At 41.8% G+C, this 17,128-nt stretch overlaps 1 protein-coding gene across 1 annotated transcript in view; it reads right to left on the bottom strand.

Annotated features, from left to right (window-relative positions):
* LOC115088035 (PQ-loop repeat-containing protein 3-like) overlaps nt 1-15,991 on the bottom strand; it is a 36,107-nt gene extending 20,116 nt beyond the window's left edge. The window contains exons 1-3 of the mRNA XM_029595901.1: nt 15,682-15,991; nt 3,005-3,087; nt 2,832-2,901 (exon numbers count right to left, since the gene is read on the bottom strand). Of these exons, the coding sequence (XP_029451761.1) occupies nt 2,832-2,901; nt 3,005-3,087; nt 15,682-15,824 (296 nt within the window). The 5' untranslated portion in view covers nt 15,825-15,991. The remainder of the gene's footprint in view (nt 1-2,831; nt 2,902-3,004; nt 3,088-15,681) is intronic.
* Between the last annotated feature and the right edge of the window lie 1,137 nt (nt 15,992-17,128).

Below are 17,128 nucleotides of genomic sequence, written 5' to 3'. Positions count from 1 at the left end.
TAGCACAGGGGTGGGCAGTTCCGGTCCTCGAGGGCCACAAACCAGTCTGGTTTTCAGGATATCCCTAATGAATATGCATGAGAGAGATTTGCATGCACTCTGCCTCAGTTGTATGCAAATCTATGTCATGCATATTCATTAGGATATCCTAAAACCTCGACAGGTTTGTGGCCCTCGAGGACTGGAATTGCCCACCCCTGCTCTAGCACAATTCTCTTTCCTTTGGCATTGGCTTTGGTAGAGCACCCCTAGAGGCCTTGTGCTAGCAGGATTTTGCCACCTCCAAAATGTTGGCACTCTAGATGAACATCTAGTTTGCCTATTGGAAGCATTGGCCCTGGCAGGCTGTGCTGTGTTTGGGAGGAGGGGCTGGGAGAGGGAAGACTATGCTGAGGCTAGAGTGGGGGGGGGGGGGGGTGAAAGCAGGCTATGCTAAGAATGGGGCTGCAGGGGTGGGAACAGGCTGTGCTGGGACTGGAGGGAAGGGCAACAGGAGCCTCAGTGGAATTTCCATGGGTGGCTATGCTGCTCATGGGGCTTCAGGGGGTGGGGAGGGGCAGCCTTGGATGGGGCTGAGTAAGACTATACTAGGGCTCAGAACGGCGGGAGGGCAATTCATATGGGGCCTCCGAGGAATATACATGTGTGTCATCTAGTACCAACTTAGGGCCAGATTCATTAAGGCTTTTCTCCCATTTTGTGTCTATGGGAAAAACCTCTTAACGATTCAGGTACTTAGATTGTAAAGCCATCTGGGGATAGGGAAATATCTACAGTACCTGAATGTAATGTACTTTGAAGGGCTGAAAATTAGAACACGAAAAAATCAAAATAAATAAATAATAGTTATTTGTACTCTTAAAACAAACAGAATTTAAAGAAAATGTGCAGATAGTAATTTTTAAAACTGTTTCTGGAAATCATCTTACATTTTTTAAAATAGCGCATATAATAGAAATGTCCTACGGGCCAATTCAGTAAAGTCCATGGGAGAGCAGGCGAACGCCCGCTCTCCCGGCGAGCACACAGGTCACTCGCCTGTGCGTGCGATTCAGTATTTAAATTAGGTCCGGCGGTAGAAACGAGCAAAAGGAGCATCCCTAGCGCCTCCTTTTGGCCCAGAGCGGCAGATGTCAGTGGGTTTGACAGCCGATGCTCAATTTTGCCAGCGTGAGGTCTTGAGCCCGCTGACAGCCACGGGCTCTGAAACCGGACACCGGCAAAATTAAGCGTCCGGTTTTCAACCCAACAGCCGCCAGCCGACTTTAAAATTTTCTTTTTACTTTTTTTACCCTTCGGGACCTCCGATTTAATATCGCCATGATATTAAGTTGGAGGGTGCACAGAAAAATAGTTTTTACTGCTTTTCTGTGCACTTTCCCAGTGCCCGAAGAAATTAGCGCTGACCTTTGGGTAGGCGCTAATTTCTGAAAGTAAAATGTACGGCTTGGCTGCACATTTTGTTTTCTGAATCGCGCGGGAATACCTAATAGGGCCATCAACATGCATTTGCATGTTGAGGGCCCTTTTAGGTTCGGCGGGTTGGACGCGTGTTTTCGGCTCCTTACTGAATAAGGGGTAAGGGAAACCGCGCGTCCAATTGCAGGTTAACAGTGCGCTCCGGAGCGCACTGTACTGTATTGGCCCGCTAATTTGGTTTATGTAGTTTAATATACAAGATTTAGAGGCCATTAATTTAACGACAATCTGTTACAAAGTGGTGTCTCTCCTAACCCAGACATGCTCCTTTCTAGCCCAGAGAGTCTTTCCCTGAAATGGCAGGGGGATTGGGACTAGAACATTGAGTATGATATTTCATACGGGAAATACCAACTGGACCCTGCTAGCAATCAGTTTATACTTCCAGAAATCCCTCCCCTGAATGCTGCGGTTCTAGACAGAATTAATCTGACCCCTTCATTTCAATGGGATCTGTCCCAACAGCGGAATCTGTCCCATCTCTAAGCAGGACATCTGTAGGCGTAGGTACAGTAGCTGCCCCCTGTTCTCTGATGATTCCTCTTCCTTGGTCTTGCCTCCATTATTGCTTCTCTCAGTCTTCTGTCGTAATCTTTTCTACAAACCCACAGTCCAAGACTTCCCCAAAGCTTACTAATACCTCAAAGCATCCTCCACGACTCATCCCATCCTCCATGCATCTTATCCAAACTGTCAAGCTCCATCTAGATTCTAAACATTTTGGGTAAAAGGATCTGCCATCCGTTGTACCTGTTAGGTTACACTTACGCTTCTCAAGCACCTATACACTGTATATAGCTCGCTTACTTGTATCTCTCTTCTTGTCTGCAACTCAGATGACGCAAATTAAATATACAACTCATTTTTCAGTATTTAAGTTCATACAGGTTGCTTACAGTAATGTAATATTTCTATATACAGAAAGAAACTGCGCTGTTAGCAGTACTATTTCATGAAACAATCACATCCTCTATTTTGTTGGTATTAAGGAACACTTGTATATTTTGTGCAAAAAGGGGATGTTAGTCTTTTTAGTTTATCTTAATGCCCATCCAATTCTATCATTCTTCAATTTAATAAAAAAACATCTGTGGTTTTTTTTAAATTCATGTACAAGGACAGAACATGGATTATCTACAAACAAGATGTGACTCAAAACACCTACCAGTAAACTGGCAGACATTTTATTTATCAATCAGTGAAAAATCACTATTTTCACTAGTGTTGAAGGAAAAACATTCATTATCAAACAGAATTAAAAACATAAGTACTATATAACAGAATAATACTGATGAAAAACAAACAACTTGTACTTAAGAGTAGTAAAACAATCACGAACACAAAAAGGATACACGATTATGTAAGGCAAAACTTGATTTACACCGCCAGTGTAATAAAACACAAACAGCAAGAGAATACAATCTGGTAAAATAAGAAAAATAAGGTTACTGGCATTACTATAATGATTTCACCTGTTACTAAATACAAAATCTGTAATGCTAAATAAAAAAAAAAGAAATATTACCTTGTGCAATAAGGATTGGATATTCCAAATAGGTTTCTAGTGGATAACCGTAATACATCTGGTATCTTAGGAACACAAGGAACCTAAAGGAGCGAACACAGGGATATTCTCAAGATGGCTGCAAGAAGATATGTGTTGGAAAAAGGAAAAATAAGTAGCTTCTTTCTGCACATGGCACTGTGTAGCAACCAGCATATTCTTAAGAAAGCGAAAGAAACATTTGGTTACGGATTTAGACTGGTCTCCAGTTTAAACATCCCGCGTATAACATGTTCAAATCCATGAGTTGGGGGGCTACTACACTACAAAGGAACCCACATTTTATACTGCGTGGGGTGGGGAGGCTATTGCGTATCATTCCAAAGCTTACCTCTACCTATATATACCTGCCTTCCCTCCCCACCCTTCCATTTCCCCCAAGAATGAGAACAGCCCATTTACTAATATTCATAACTCTGACTGCTGAAGAGATTGTGCCAAAAAAAAAAAAAAGAGGTGATTAACAAACTGCCTGCATTCTTCTTTATTTTATTTTTTTTTTTATCTCCCAGCAAAAATTATGAGCTAATCACATGGAATCATCATAATAGAGGCACAATCAGCAGCAGTTTCTGGTTCCTGTACCCGGGACAGTCGGCTTTTCCTTCTTAAGCCAGCAAGGGAGATAGAGACGTTCTATAGGTTATGTATACCATGAGTATCTTAGCTCAGCGTTTCCCACTCCCCTCCTGGAAGCACACCTAACCAATTGGGTTTTCAGGACTGCCACAAAGAATATGCATGAGATTCATTTGCATAAACTGGAAGACCTAGGGTATGCAAATCTATCTCATGCATATTTGGCATACTCCCAGGAGGAGGGTGGGAAACACTGAGCTAAGAGACTCATAGTAAAATCTATAGAACCTTTTTTTTTTTATCTCCTTTACTGGTATAAGAAAGAAAAGCCGACTGTCCAAGATACAGGACCCCAAACTGCTGCTTGCTGTTTCACGCAGCTTTTAGTTTTTGAGGCTCAGTGAACTTACGCTGCAAGTATTCCAGGACTCATGCAGCCAGCTGTACTAAAGGGTTTTCCCATTTTCTGTCTCTTTGAAAAATGCTCAATATAAAAGGCCACACAGTTTGGGAGCTACTGAAGCAGCGCCCTCTGTGTGATCTTTCACAAGCACACAAAGCAGGTGGTAAACCTCACGCTTAAAAATTAGACTAAGCCTCTCTTTGTGGAATTTTTCAGCTGCTTTAAGTTCCCTGGGAACAGACAAGGTCTGAAACACTGCCACAAGTGTCCTCCAAATGCTTTGTACATTGTGAAAGACATCATTTGTAACATCACAGCCAACACATACAAATTAGTTTCAGTCAGTATGAAATAATTTTATAGACTTTCCTAAATCTGTCCTGATGACCCTGCAGCCAGTCTGGTTTTAAGATATCCACCAAGATTATGGATAAGAAAAATGTGCAAAACATAACCCCAATAAATAGATGAAATAGGAATTTTTTTTTTTTTTACAACAAATATATAAGTGGAGAGGGCACAATTCTCACAGTATTAGGCTAACTGTTGCGCTATTTTTCAGCAACTTCCATAAAGCCTTTATATATTTATAATCATCGAGCTTTTGCCTCCAACCACCTTGAAATTTAAATTCAGTCTTTGTGAACAAATAAATTCAGTGAAAAGCCTGAATTTACGAAGCCCCAGGACGCGCGTAAGTCCCGGGGCTTCGTAAAAGGGGCGGGAGGGGCGTGTCTGGGGTCAGGGGCGGTTCCGGGAGTGTGGTGCCGGCCCGGGGGCGTGGTCGAGGCCTCCGGACCAGCCCCCCGGGTCGGGTGATGGTGCGCCAGCAGCCCGCTGGCACACGCAGATTTACACCTGCTTTCGGCAGGCGTAAATCTGCCAACAAAGGTAAGGGGGGGTTTAGATAGGGCCGGGGGGGTGGGTTAGGTAGGGGAAGGGAGGGGAAGGTGAGGGGAGGCGGAAGGAAAGTTCCCTCCGAGGCTGCTCCAATTTCGGAGCAGCCTCGGAGGGAACAGGCAGCGCGTGCCGGGCTCGGCGTGCACAGGTTGCACAAATGTGCACCCCGTTGCGCGCGCCGACCCCGGATTTTATAAGATACGCGTACTTTTGTTCGCGTGCGTAAATTTATAAAATCTACCCCTTAGAGGACTAAACCAATACAGTCCACGTTTCAGAAGCAATCACTTCCTACATCAAAGGGCCTGCCCCTTTGTTTCGCCCCTTCGTAAAGCCCCGAGGAAGCCCCGAGCCCTATCCAGGGAAGAATCTAAATCTATAACCTTAATAAATTAATAAATTGTTGCTGACTGCAAAGTTACTGGGCTAACAGATTCTGCTGTCTGAAATAAAGCCACCTTTCACCCATTCACACCAGCAGCCATTCCAACATTCATTCTAGCCTCCTCACCGTCAGTCAAGACTCTTCATCATCCACCCAGCTCTCATTCAGCCTCCCCCACATCCAGCAAGACTCTCCAACATGCTAGCCCAACATATTCCAATTAGATACCATCGATTACACCGCAGCATGCTTCCAGCTCTGACTCTGGTACCTCCAGTAAGAACTCCTAGATCTCTCATTCCAATCATGATCAATCCGCTGACTCAGTTCCTAGGATTATCTCTCCTCTCAGTAACACTAGTTAACTCTCAATCTCTGACAAAAAAGACTCACATCCTCAACGACTATCTCTTGGACTGTAACCCAGACGTCTGTGCTATCACAGAAACCTGGCTAAAAAACTCGGACATTGCCCTAATCAACCAATTACCCACCCACAAATATGACGTTTTTACAATTCACAGACAAAAAAAGAGAGGAGGCGGTCTGTTACTAGCCACCAAAAAAGAACTCAGACTAACTCCACATACAATTAAGTCAGAATCTAAAATTGAGCTAGGTCTATTCAAATCAAACCAGCTGCAAGTACTACTAGTCTATGCACCCCCAGGAGTATTAGACACAGATGCTTCCCCTCTTATAGAATCTGTGGTGAAACACGTCAACACTGACTCACCCACCATAATCATGGGAGATTTCAACATTCACTTTGAGGCTTCTTCCCACCCACCCAATTGTGACGCCCTCCTCACAGCCCTCAGTGCAATGGGATTCACTCAGATTGTAAACAAACCTACACACAAAGCAGGACACACCCTGGACCTTATTTTTATCAACTCTAATTTTTCTAACTCTACGGAACCTGTGTGTACTTCTATCCCCTGGTCAGATCACTTTCTGATAACTACCACCCTCACTACAAAAAAAACAATCTCCCTCCCCACAGCACCTTTCCTCTTTTCAATTCAGGAAACCTTGTGCTTCTGAGACCCTCAGTGAACATCTCTCCAAGGAAATCTCGAACTTAGATCTATCCAACCCTAACACAGCAGTGCTATCATGGCACAAGATCACTGAAGAGGTAGCAAACAAACTCTGCCCATTAATCACAAAACTAAGCAACACGACAAAAAAAGGAAACCAACCTTGGTTTTCCAACGATCTCAAACGGATAAAACAAGAATTACGCCACAAAGAAAATAAATGGCGCAAAGCACCTTCCACCACTACACTATTGTCATACAGAGGAACACTACATTACTACAGGACTTCCATTCTAAAAGCAAAAAGAGAATACTTCGGTAAAAAAATCCATGACATCCAATTTGATGCAAAAACCCTCTTTGCATATGTCTCTCAAATAACAAAGTCTCTACCACCGTCGATACCTGACGAACAAGCTCAGTCCAAAGCAAATGAGCTAGCCCTTTTCTTTCAGCAGAAGATTTCAAACACACTTGCTCTCCTTCCTACCAAGACTGACTACAACACCTCATTCGATAACACCTACATTCTTAAGGGAATCAAATTCGATAAATTCGAATTAATATCGACCAAAGAGATCGAATCCATTCTTAAAAGGCAGAAACCATCCAGCCACCCATCGGACAACATTCCTTCCAAGCTACTGCTACTTATTCCTAATATAATCTCTGGTCCCTTAACCAAAATCATAAACTGCTGCTTAACTCAAGGACTCTACCCAGATAATCTAAAAAACGCCTCCCTGAAACCACTCCTCAAGAAACATAACCTAGACCCTGGTGTGCTGGCAAATTTCCGCCCTATCTCTAATCTACCATTTCTAGCCAAAATCACAGAAAAATTGGTCAACATCCAGCTCTCGGATTATTTAGAAGATCACAACTTACTTTTCCCTTCCCAATATGGGTTTCGCAAATCTCGCAGCACAGAAACCCTACTCATATCTCTAACTGACCATATTCTTATGGGTCTAGACAAAGGACACTCCTTTCTCCTAATCCTTTTAGACATTTCGGCGGCTTTTGACACAGTCAACCACCCCATCCTCTTGAATCGCCTCTCAGACATAGGCATTTCAGGAACAGTCCACAATTGGTTCAAGTCGTTCCTCAGTAATAGAAGTTTTAAAGTCAAAATAAACAATAAAGAATCACCATCTACAAATTCTTCCCTTGGCGTACCACAAGGTTCATCCCTATCACCTACCCTTTTCAATATTTACCTCCTTCCCCTTTGCCAACTGTTAACCAGTCTTAACCTTATTCACTACATTTATGCGGACGATGTCCAGATTTTGATTCCCATAACAGAATCTATTAACAAATCCATCGCACTCTGGAACAACAGCTTACAAGCCATCACTAATCTCCTCAACAGTCTAAACCTGGTCATCAATGCCTCTAAGACTGAACTCCTCCTCATTTCCTCCAACCAAGAAAACCCCTCGTCACAGATCCATCACAAACACCTTCTCACCCACACTCATGTGAGAGACCTTGGAGTAATTATAGACAACCGTCTTAACCTAAAGAATATGATCAAAACCACAACTAAAGAGTGCTTCTACAGACTTCAAGTGTTAAAAAGACTCAAACCTCTCCTATTTTTTCATGACTTTAGGACTGTTCTTCAATCCCTAATATTTGCCAAAATTGACTACTGCAGCTCTCTCCTCATTGGCCTTCCCAACTCAACAACCAAGCCCTTACAGATGATACAAAACGCTGCAGCGAGAATTTTAACAAGCACCAACCAGAGAGACCACATTACGCCCGTCCTCCGTAATTTACATTGGTTACCAGTCAGTCACAGGGCTCTGCACAAAGCTTTATCTCTAATTCACAAATCAATTCATAGCTTCCTCCATCTTGACCTCGAATTCCCACTCAAACTCCACACTTCCAACAGACCAATGAGAGAAACCTACAAAGGAGCACTACAACCCCCACCTTCTAAAGCTACACGACTCATCTCTACCAGAGACCGAGCTTTTTCCACAGCAGGTCCAGCCATCTGGAACAACCTACCTGCAGAACTCAGAATGGAACCGTGCCTACCAACATTTAAAAAAAAACTCAAAACTTGGCTCTTCTTACAAGCCTTCCCTGATCCTTCAAACTTTCACTAGACAACTACAACTACTCAGCATTGAATTTGGAACTTCGCCCCTTCAATATTCTCATCAGTTACTAGTCTCCTAGTATTTTAATTTAATACATTCTTAAGGTTTCTCTTTTTCCAGCTGAATTCAGCTTCCTAGTTCATGGTCCTTGTTATTATGTAACTTTCTTACTTTTCTGCTTTACCTCCACTAATTATAAAAGTTGTTCCTTTGTTATGTTATGTTACACTGATCTACCCCTGTTCGATGTAAACCGACCTGATATGGTATTTAACCTTGAAGGTCGGTATAGAAAAATGTTAAATAAATAAAAATAAAATCAGGGAACAGCCTCTTTCTTCTTATCTTGATTTATCCTCATTCAAAAAGATTTTTTGTGATCAATTTCCATGTAGACACTCTGTGAAGTTCGCCTCACCATCACATCCTAGACGCTCATTATATCGCCACAGCGTCTGACGTCATCACTAATCCCTAGTTCATTTATAGAGAATAGAGGTACAGAGTAAACCAAACAATTAAAGTAGCGAATATCAATCAATTTCCAAGTTCAAGGTTTTTCACTGAATTTATTTGTTCACAAAGACTGAATTTAAATTTCAAGGTGGTTGGAGGCAAAAGCTCAATGATGATAAATATATAGAGGCTTTATTGAAGCAGCTGAAAAATAGCACAATGGTTAGCCTAATACTATGAAAGTTATGCCCTTTCCACTTAAATATTTGTTGTAAAGAAATTCCTAGTTCATCTATTTATTGGGGTTAGGTTTTGTTGTTTTTTTCCATTTATTGAAATGTCCTACCCTGGATATTTTTTTTTGGTAAGAAAAATGTGCATACATTGGTGAATGCAAAATATTCCTCATGCATAGTCATTGTAGATATCCTGAAAACCTGACTGGTTGTTGTGATATCGGGATAGGTTTGGGAAGCCCTGAACGTGACACTCTTCCTAACAAGGTTCCTCTGAGAGGTTTTGGAAAATAAAAGGTGAGTTTTACAAAATGAAAAAAATAGTAACATCTGTATTTCACACAGGCCAATTATTACTACTTCTAAAGTATGGTGTAGGCCAAAGAGGGTAGAATCTAACATAAAAGAAGGATATGTTAAATAAATTCCGATTCTTATTTTGTAAAGTAATCCTATAATCCATAGTTTCACTATATTTCTCATCTCTTATTTCATTCTTTCTTCACTTATTTTGAGTTTGTTTGGTTTTTTTAAATAATTTATAGGACACACAATTGATAGTCCTAGACAGCTAACAATAAAGCAATATGATAAAACAAAACATAAATCAGCAACAAACTTTCTGAAGACTGTTACGTGATATAGGGCAGGCCATGCTTGTAGACAAACTGCTTTATTCAAAGAATGCAGAATACTGCAAAATTCATGGTAGTAGTTTACTACGAAAAGTTATCCAAAACCACAAGGATGAAACGAATAGGTTGAGTCACTCACAAAAGAAGAAGGAGCCCAATCTTGTACATAGTTTATATAAAGACAAGAGTGGTATTAGAAGCTCACACCAAGTTTGAAATCTGCAACCTTTCGCAACTCAGTGGACTATAGGTAGGATCATTAAAGGTACGTGGGCTAATCATTTACTAACCCTTCCCATCATTTCTACGGTACATATAGTGTCAATAACAAATGATAAACTTATTTTTGAAATAAATCTTAGTGTCCACCAATTAGAAAACACTTAAAAGCTACAGTTCCAACACCACAATGGTTCGATAGCCATTTATCAAGAGATTTCTGCAAAAATTAAAGAACAGTTAAACAAAAAATAACTACAAAAACCCATGTATAAAACCAACACAGCTCATACCACCTTTCTTGATAATTCATATGTGGTCGTTAATGTCCACATGCATCTCAAAATGGCAGCCATAAAATAAGGCCAATGACAAAATCCAAGGAGGAGATAAATACGTAAGTATAAATAAACAAGTAACACCTCTCCTCTAGAACTCTATTAATCCTTATGTTGATAATCAAATATGGACGCTGGAAAAATAATTCATAAATATTAATAAGGATTTTTCATACTTGTGGGCTAGATATTCAAACACCTTAAAACAGAGTCATGATCTCTTGTTTGTGTGCCAGTCTAATCAATGGTTCCAGGTGATTCACACACAAGTAATTTTTTGTTCTTTTTTTATGCACGCAAAAAGTAACTTCTCAGTCAATGTACATTGAAAATGTAAAATTTATCTTACTTATTACTGCCAAGTACTTTGATGAAAATAATTACCAAGCTGAAGCATCCAGACTGTACTTCGACTTGGGTTGTTTACAGTATCATTTGCCCGTGTGGACTGGCATATTGGGTGCACAAAAAGAGCAGTACTCATTAGATTAAATTAACACAGAAGCTGAATGTCCACACTGAAGTAATCTGCTCCACTAGTTCAGCATTGTATTAACAACGAGCATACTTTTCAAGATCTAAAATTGCTAGTTATTAACTAGGTCCCTCCTTTGAGACAAGGGATCAATAGAGAAGCCATTTTAAATAAACGGCAACAATTTTGGATATACAAATTAGACACAGATTTTTCCCCAAAGATCTCATCATAGAAATGGACTGGTATTCTTTGATTTAATCCAAAGGTTTGATTTATAGCTGTTTCACATTACAGCAGTTGAATATCGATAGGTCTTTATCCAATGAGACAATTATACATATCACTATCGGGTCGATGCAGTAAAGTGCGCTCAGGTTGAGCGCACTGTTAGCCCCTGGTTGGACGCACGTTTTCGATGCGCTATTTTTAGCCCTTATACAGTAAGGGGTAATAGCACATGGAAAACGCGCGGCCAACCACACCCCCCCCCCCTGAAATTAATAGTGCCCGCAACATGCAAATGCATGTTGATGGGCCTATTAGATATTCCCACGAGATACAGCCAAGCCGCACATTTTACTTTCAGAAATTAACGCCTGCCATGGAAGCAAAGTCTGGATTTATCCTGACATATCAAGGATTACCCAGGAAAGGAGAAAGAGAAATTTCTAAGAATGAGACCCGAAGTAGTAGCCAGAGGGGCCAGATTTAATCTAAGATATCCTTGTAAATGCTTGGTTAATTATAAGAATTATAAATATGTATTTTTTGAACCATCGCAATTATATAGGTTTTCAGAAATGCATACCCTAGAAACTCCTGATTTGTGATTATGGAATTTCTGATAGACCTCACATAGTGTTCCAATTTAAATGATAATTTTGGTTTCTTACTTGTAAAGATCACTCGTGCACCAGGCACGAACAAAAGTACACTGGATTTTATAAGATACGCGCGTAGCTTATAAAATCCGGGGTCGGCGGGCGCAAGGGGGTGCACATTTGTGCAACCTGCGTGCGCCAAGCCCAGCGCACGCTGCCCGTTCCCTTCCACCTCCCCCTCCCTTCCCCTACCTAACCCACCCCCCGGCCCTATCTAATTCCCCCCCCACCTTTGTTGGCAGATTTACGCCTGCGGAAAGCAGGCGTAAATCTGCGTGCACCAGTGGGCTGCTGGCGTGCCATCACCCGTTCCGGGGGCTGGTCCGGAGGCCTCGACCACGCCCCCGGGCCCGCCCCTGAAACGCTGCGTCACTCGTGGCACGCCCCTCCATGCAAGCCCCGGGACTTACGCGCGTCCCGGGGCTTGTGCACGCCGCCGAGCCTATGCAAAATAGGCTCGGCGCGTGCAGGGGGGGGGTTTGGGGTAGGTTTTCGGGGGGTACGCGCGTACCCCTTTGAAAATCTACCCCTTATTGAATAAGGGTATTATCTCCAGGTAGTAGCCGTCATTCTGGCGAGCCACCCACTCTTCATTCACATCCTCTAGACTTTATAGATCCACAGTGTTTATCCCATGCCCCTTTGAAGTCCTTCACGGTTCTGGTCTTCACCACTTCCTCCGTAAGGTTATTCCAGGCATCCACCACCCTCTCCGAGAAGAAATACTTCCTGACATTGGTTCTGAGTCTTCCTCTCTGGAGCTTCAAATCGTGACCCCTGGTTTTGCTGATTTTTTTCCCACGGAAAAGGTTTGTCGTTGTCTTTGGATCATTAAAACCTTTCAAGTATCTGAAAGTCTGTATCATATCACCTCTGCTCCTCCTTTCCTCCAGGGTGTACATATTTAGATTCTTCAATCTCTCCTCATAAGTCATTTGATGAAGACCATCCACCTTTTTGGTTGCCCTTAAAAAGGTGGATGGTAATTAGTCAATGCTACCATGGATTTTGTTTTTTGCCATTCTCTTTCTGTTTAAGTACTTTCTTAGTTTGTTGTAAAGTATTATTATACCATGGGTTTTGTTTTTTTGTTTCATTGATATGTTTAGTTTTTAATGGGTTAACTTTCTCAACTATATCCTGTGAAATTTTGTGTCACTCTTCATTACTTGCAAACTTGTTCATCTTTAGATATCCTTTGGGCAAATTTCTATGAGGGTCTACTCACACTGTGGGAAGTGCTGAAAAACAGACTCTTTATGAGTCATTTCTCACTGCTTTTAAAAAGCCAGTAACACAATGGCTGCAGAGCAGACCTGAGGCCTGGAGGAAGGTGAATAGTCACATTATCACAGGTGAAAGATATCGCTCCCATCATCCCTCCTCTGCCTCTAAAGAAAAGTACAAGTGTGCCCAATGCTGTATTGGGTCACTGATAAAGCATGCCTTTGGACTGCTGAAAAGTTGGTTTTTCGTTCTACAGGATTTCCAACCCTTGTGCTAATAAAGGTCACTAAGGTCTTTGTGTGTTACAAGTCACACAAGAATTGTATCTGATAGCGTCTTCCATGGCCAGAGAAGATGGACACAGGAGAAAACAGAGAATGAGGAAGAGACTGCTGCTGGTACAGTATCTTTTGTACTGTCATGATACTTCAGCTAAGAGCTCTTTGGAAGATGTATAGCAGTTATAACTTAAATGATAAGATATTCAGATGTCTAAAGTATTTGTATTGCCCTACTGGAACAGTACTTTTTTGTTCTCTTTTTAAAAGGTGCTTATCTGTTGAAGGTGCCCCATAAGGGCAGACGGTGCACCTTTTTACCCTGCCCCTACTTTTCCAATAATCTACCCTGGTTTAAGTGTATGTGAGCTGTCAGACTACCTAGCATTTGAAAAGGGTAGCAGTGCTTCCTGAAATGCAGTAGGGCATGGTACCCCTTTAAGACAAGGACATTCTTCATGCCACACAGTGATGATAATGATGCAGTCTGTATACGTTTGTTTATAAAAACTGCAATGCATAATGCTTTGGTTCATCACAGGCTGCAGATGTTAATTTTGCTCTGTAATAAACATCTCTTTTCATGTGTAAGATGCTGAGGTTTTTTCTACTGAATCATATGGAGTAAGGGTGACTAAATATTTCAGATAAAATGCAAATAAGGCAATATGGAGACAGAAGTGTGAGCAGGCTTTTTTGACTTTTTGCCATTAGTTTATGTGGACATCATAGTCTGAGCATGCTCAATGCAGTTTCTTCACCTTTTCCATAAAGGACTGATGTCACACAAGTAACCTTGTATGTCCAAAAAAAGGATAAAATTCATGCATGAGAAAACAAGGCAGCTAATGTTTTCGGCAATTCAGGCCCCTAAATGCTTCATGATAATTACAGTAACATTGTAAACGATGGGTAATAAAGAAGAAAATGGCCATCCAATCTGCCCAAATATTCGTTCACTTGGATGTGTATATAAAATTCCCATATGCAGCCCAACACCAACTCCCTCATCCCTACTGTCTTTTACCTGTCCTCTTAACCTCCTTATCCAAGTATTTAAAAAATCTATTACAATGTTAGCATCCACCACTTCCGCTTAGTAGGAAATTTTAGGTTTTGTCATCATCAACTTTGATTCTTACAAGTCCAAGAGTTAAGTCAACATCCAAACCTCCTGCTATGTCTTAGTACCAAGGTTTATAATAATGACCACAGCCACAAAGATAAGTGAAGCTGTTTTAACATTTGAGTTTTAATCATGGTTCCTGCATGTAGGTCACCCCAGCCTTCTTGGATGCCCAAAGCAGTTATATCACTGCTTTTGTGGGTTGTAACCACCTCTCTGTGCGATTATCCCAGTACTTCATTACCATTCTATATGGCTCTAGGTATTCTCTATGATTATTTCACAGCTTTTTAAGAATTCACTTGTCTTTGCCTCCACCATACCCTCCAGGTCTCCATTCCAGTCGTACAACACCCTTTCTGTGAAGAAATATTTTGAAATATTGCCCCCAAGTCTATCCCCCTGAAGCTTCATACCATGATCTCTTGTTCTACAGCATTCTTTCCTGTGAAAAACATTTGTTTCTTGTGCCCAATTTATACCTTTGAGATATTTAAAATGCCTCCATCATATCTCCACTGTTTCTTCTTTCATCTAGGGTATACATATTTACTGTAGGTTCCTAAGTCATGCAATATGGCTTTTGTTGCAGACTCCTAAGCATTTTTGTAGCCTCTTTCTGGATTGCTTCCAGGCTGTCTATATTCTTTTGGAGGTACAGCCTCCAGAATAAGGCATAATAATCTATTTGAGGCTTCACAAATGACCTGCATAGAAGCATTATCACCTCCCTTTTTCTACTGGTTATGCCTCTCCTTATGCACTTCTATCTCTGGTCACCACCTTATCACACTGTTTCACTACCTTGAGATCAAAAGATATTGTCACTTAGGGATGTGCATTTCTTCTGTTCATTCGCAGGAGGTTTGTGCACGTAAATTTTATTGTGTGTGTGAAATTACAACTTGCACAAATAAAATTTAATTTTGTGAACGTATAACAGCATTTTATATTAGTTTCATTTTTAGTTTTACGCACTCTGGTTGAAAAAGTGCACTAGTATTCCTGAAACATCTACTGAGGCAGTTAATATATTGTTTTAAAATTTTTTAGAACGTTATTGAGGATCATTACATGATTTAAATACACTTTCGATGAGCTGAAGGCCTGCAGCTTCCTACCAGCCGTGTGACGGAAGAGGTTCCTAGGATTCTCAATCGAAGAATCTCATTGAGGGGCGCCTGTGAAAACCCCTTAATAATAAAACATAAACAGGTACCACATCCCTGTTTATCGCAAAGCCTACGCCATTTCTATTGCTTCTTTATTGTTTTGAAGAGTGGTTTAAAGTTAAACCCCACTGAGCCTGTGCCGCCTGCCCAGTCTCTTACCCGGTGAGCTCTAGCAGTATACTTATCAGGCTCACTCCCTGAACGGACTTGGCAGCCATGACGGTGATTATCTGGGGGAATTTCATCAGCATACACACTAACAGGGTGCTCCCATTAGCCAACAGCAGCAGATCGGAATCCATCCTTGCCGAAACGGAATCTTGCTGGCCTCACATGCAGAGAGAGATAAGCGATGCCAGCGCCTTCTGGAACTGCAGCCGCGCGCCCCTCCCAGCTTCGATGCCAAGAGCTGAAACGCTGCGACGGCGCGCGCGCGCCCCTCTCGGCTTGGATTCTAACTACTGAGGGGATGGAGAGCTTCCGTGAGCGCGCTAAGAACGTCACAGACCCCACCCGTCCAGGGGCCATTCTGGATCCTGCGCGCGAGACTCGAGGCGGGGAAAGTGACTGCGTCTCTTGCTTCCTCCTTTTGGCTTCCCCGGGTTCTTTGATTTTTTTTTTTATGCCACATATTTTACTTGTCCAACACTTTAACAGTGTTTCAGATAGGTCTCTTAAAACCAGCCTGCATCTGTCACTTCTTCGTATGAGTACTTACGGATATCTAGTTCCATTCAGTGTTTTGTCTTTTCGGCTGCGGCCTTGTCTGGACAACGCTTCGCTGACAACGAGGCAGCAGCAAGTTCTATGTTTGTGCAGGTTAAAGAAGGAGGACCTAACAAAGAACTGCTGGAAATCGCAAGACATTCCACATTCAGAACTAAAGGGTGTGCGTTAGCGTTTGCTTTGTATCACATGCCTGGTGGCAACAAACGGCTGTTCGTCGTGGGGAGGATACGGCACTTGTTTAATAAATAGTAATGCTGGAGCTGTAAAGGTGGAATTCGAGATTTTCCTTTGAATTTGTGAGCCAGATTAACTTGAAACACCAAAAGTAGTGCATTGATTACTCAGGAAGCAGTTTATTGGCATTAGTATAATGTCGTACAGGAAATTAGGTGAATGAATCCTAGCCAAGTCTTTTTTAAACCAATAGATAAGTCACAATTAGTGTGGGCTATTACCTTATTTGATATAACTGCTTCTTGAACATTATGATTAGAATACAGGACTGAAGCCACGGTTGTTGATTCTTAATAGGAGTGGCTCTCATGTTTTAGGAAATAAACTGGGGATCACATAAGATTACTGAATAATTTCTGATCAAATATATGGAGATAAATATTGATGCGAGCATATAAAGGGACAGTGTCCCCATGAATTTAATTTCTTTAAAATGCAAAAAAAAAATACAAAATTGTGGGATAGATTTTCAAAGGGATACGCACGTAACCCCTGAAAACCTAAGGTGTGCGCAAGCCCCGAGACGCACGTATGTCCCGGGGCTTCAAAAAAGGGGCGGTCCGGGGGAGGCCTAAGTCCTCCGGCACAGCGGCTGTGCCGGGGGATGGTGCATCTGCCAGAGGCGCAACTCCGTCAAACAAGG

The sequence above is a fragment of the Rhinatrema bivittatum genome, chromosome 3 (assembly GCF_901001135.1).
Source record: "Rhinatrema bivittatum chromosome 3, aRhiBiv1.1, whole genome shotgun sequence".
In the NCBI taxonomy this organism is placed as follows: Eukaryota; Metazoa; Chordata; class Amphibia; order Gymnophiona; family Rhinatrematidae; genus Rhinatrema; species Rhinatrema bivittatum.
This window is presented reverse-complemented; position numbering and strand designations above follow the sequence as displayed.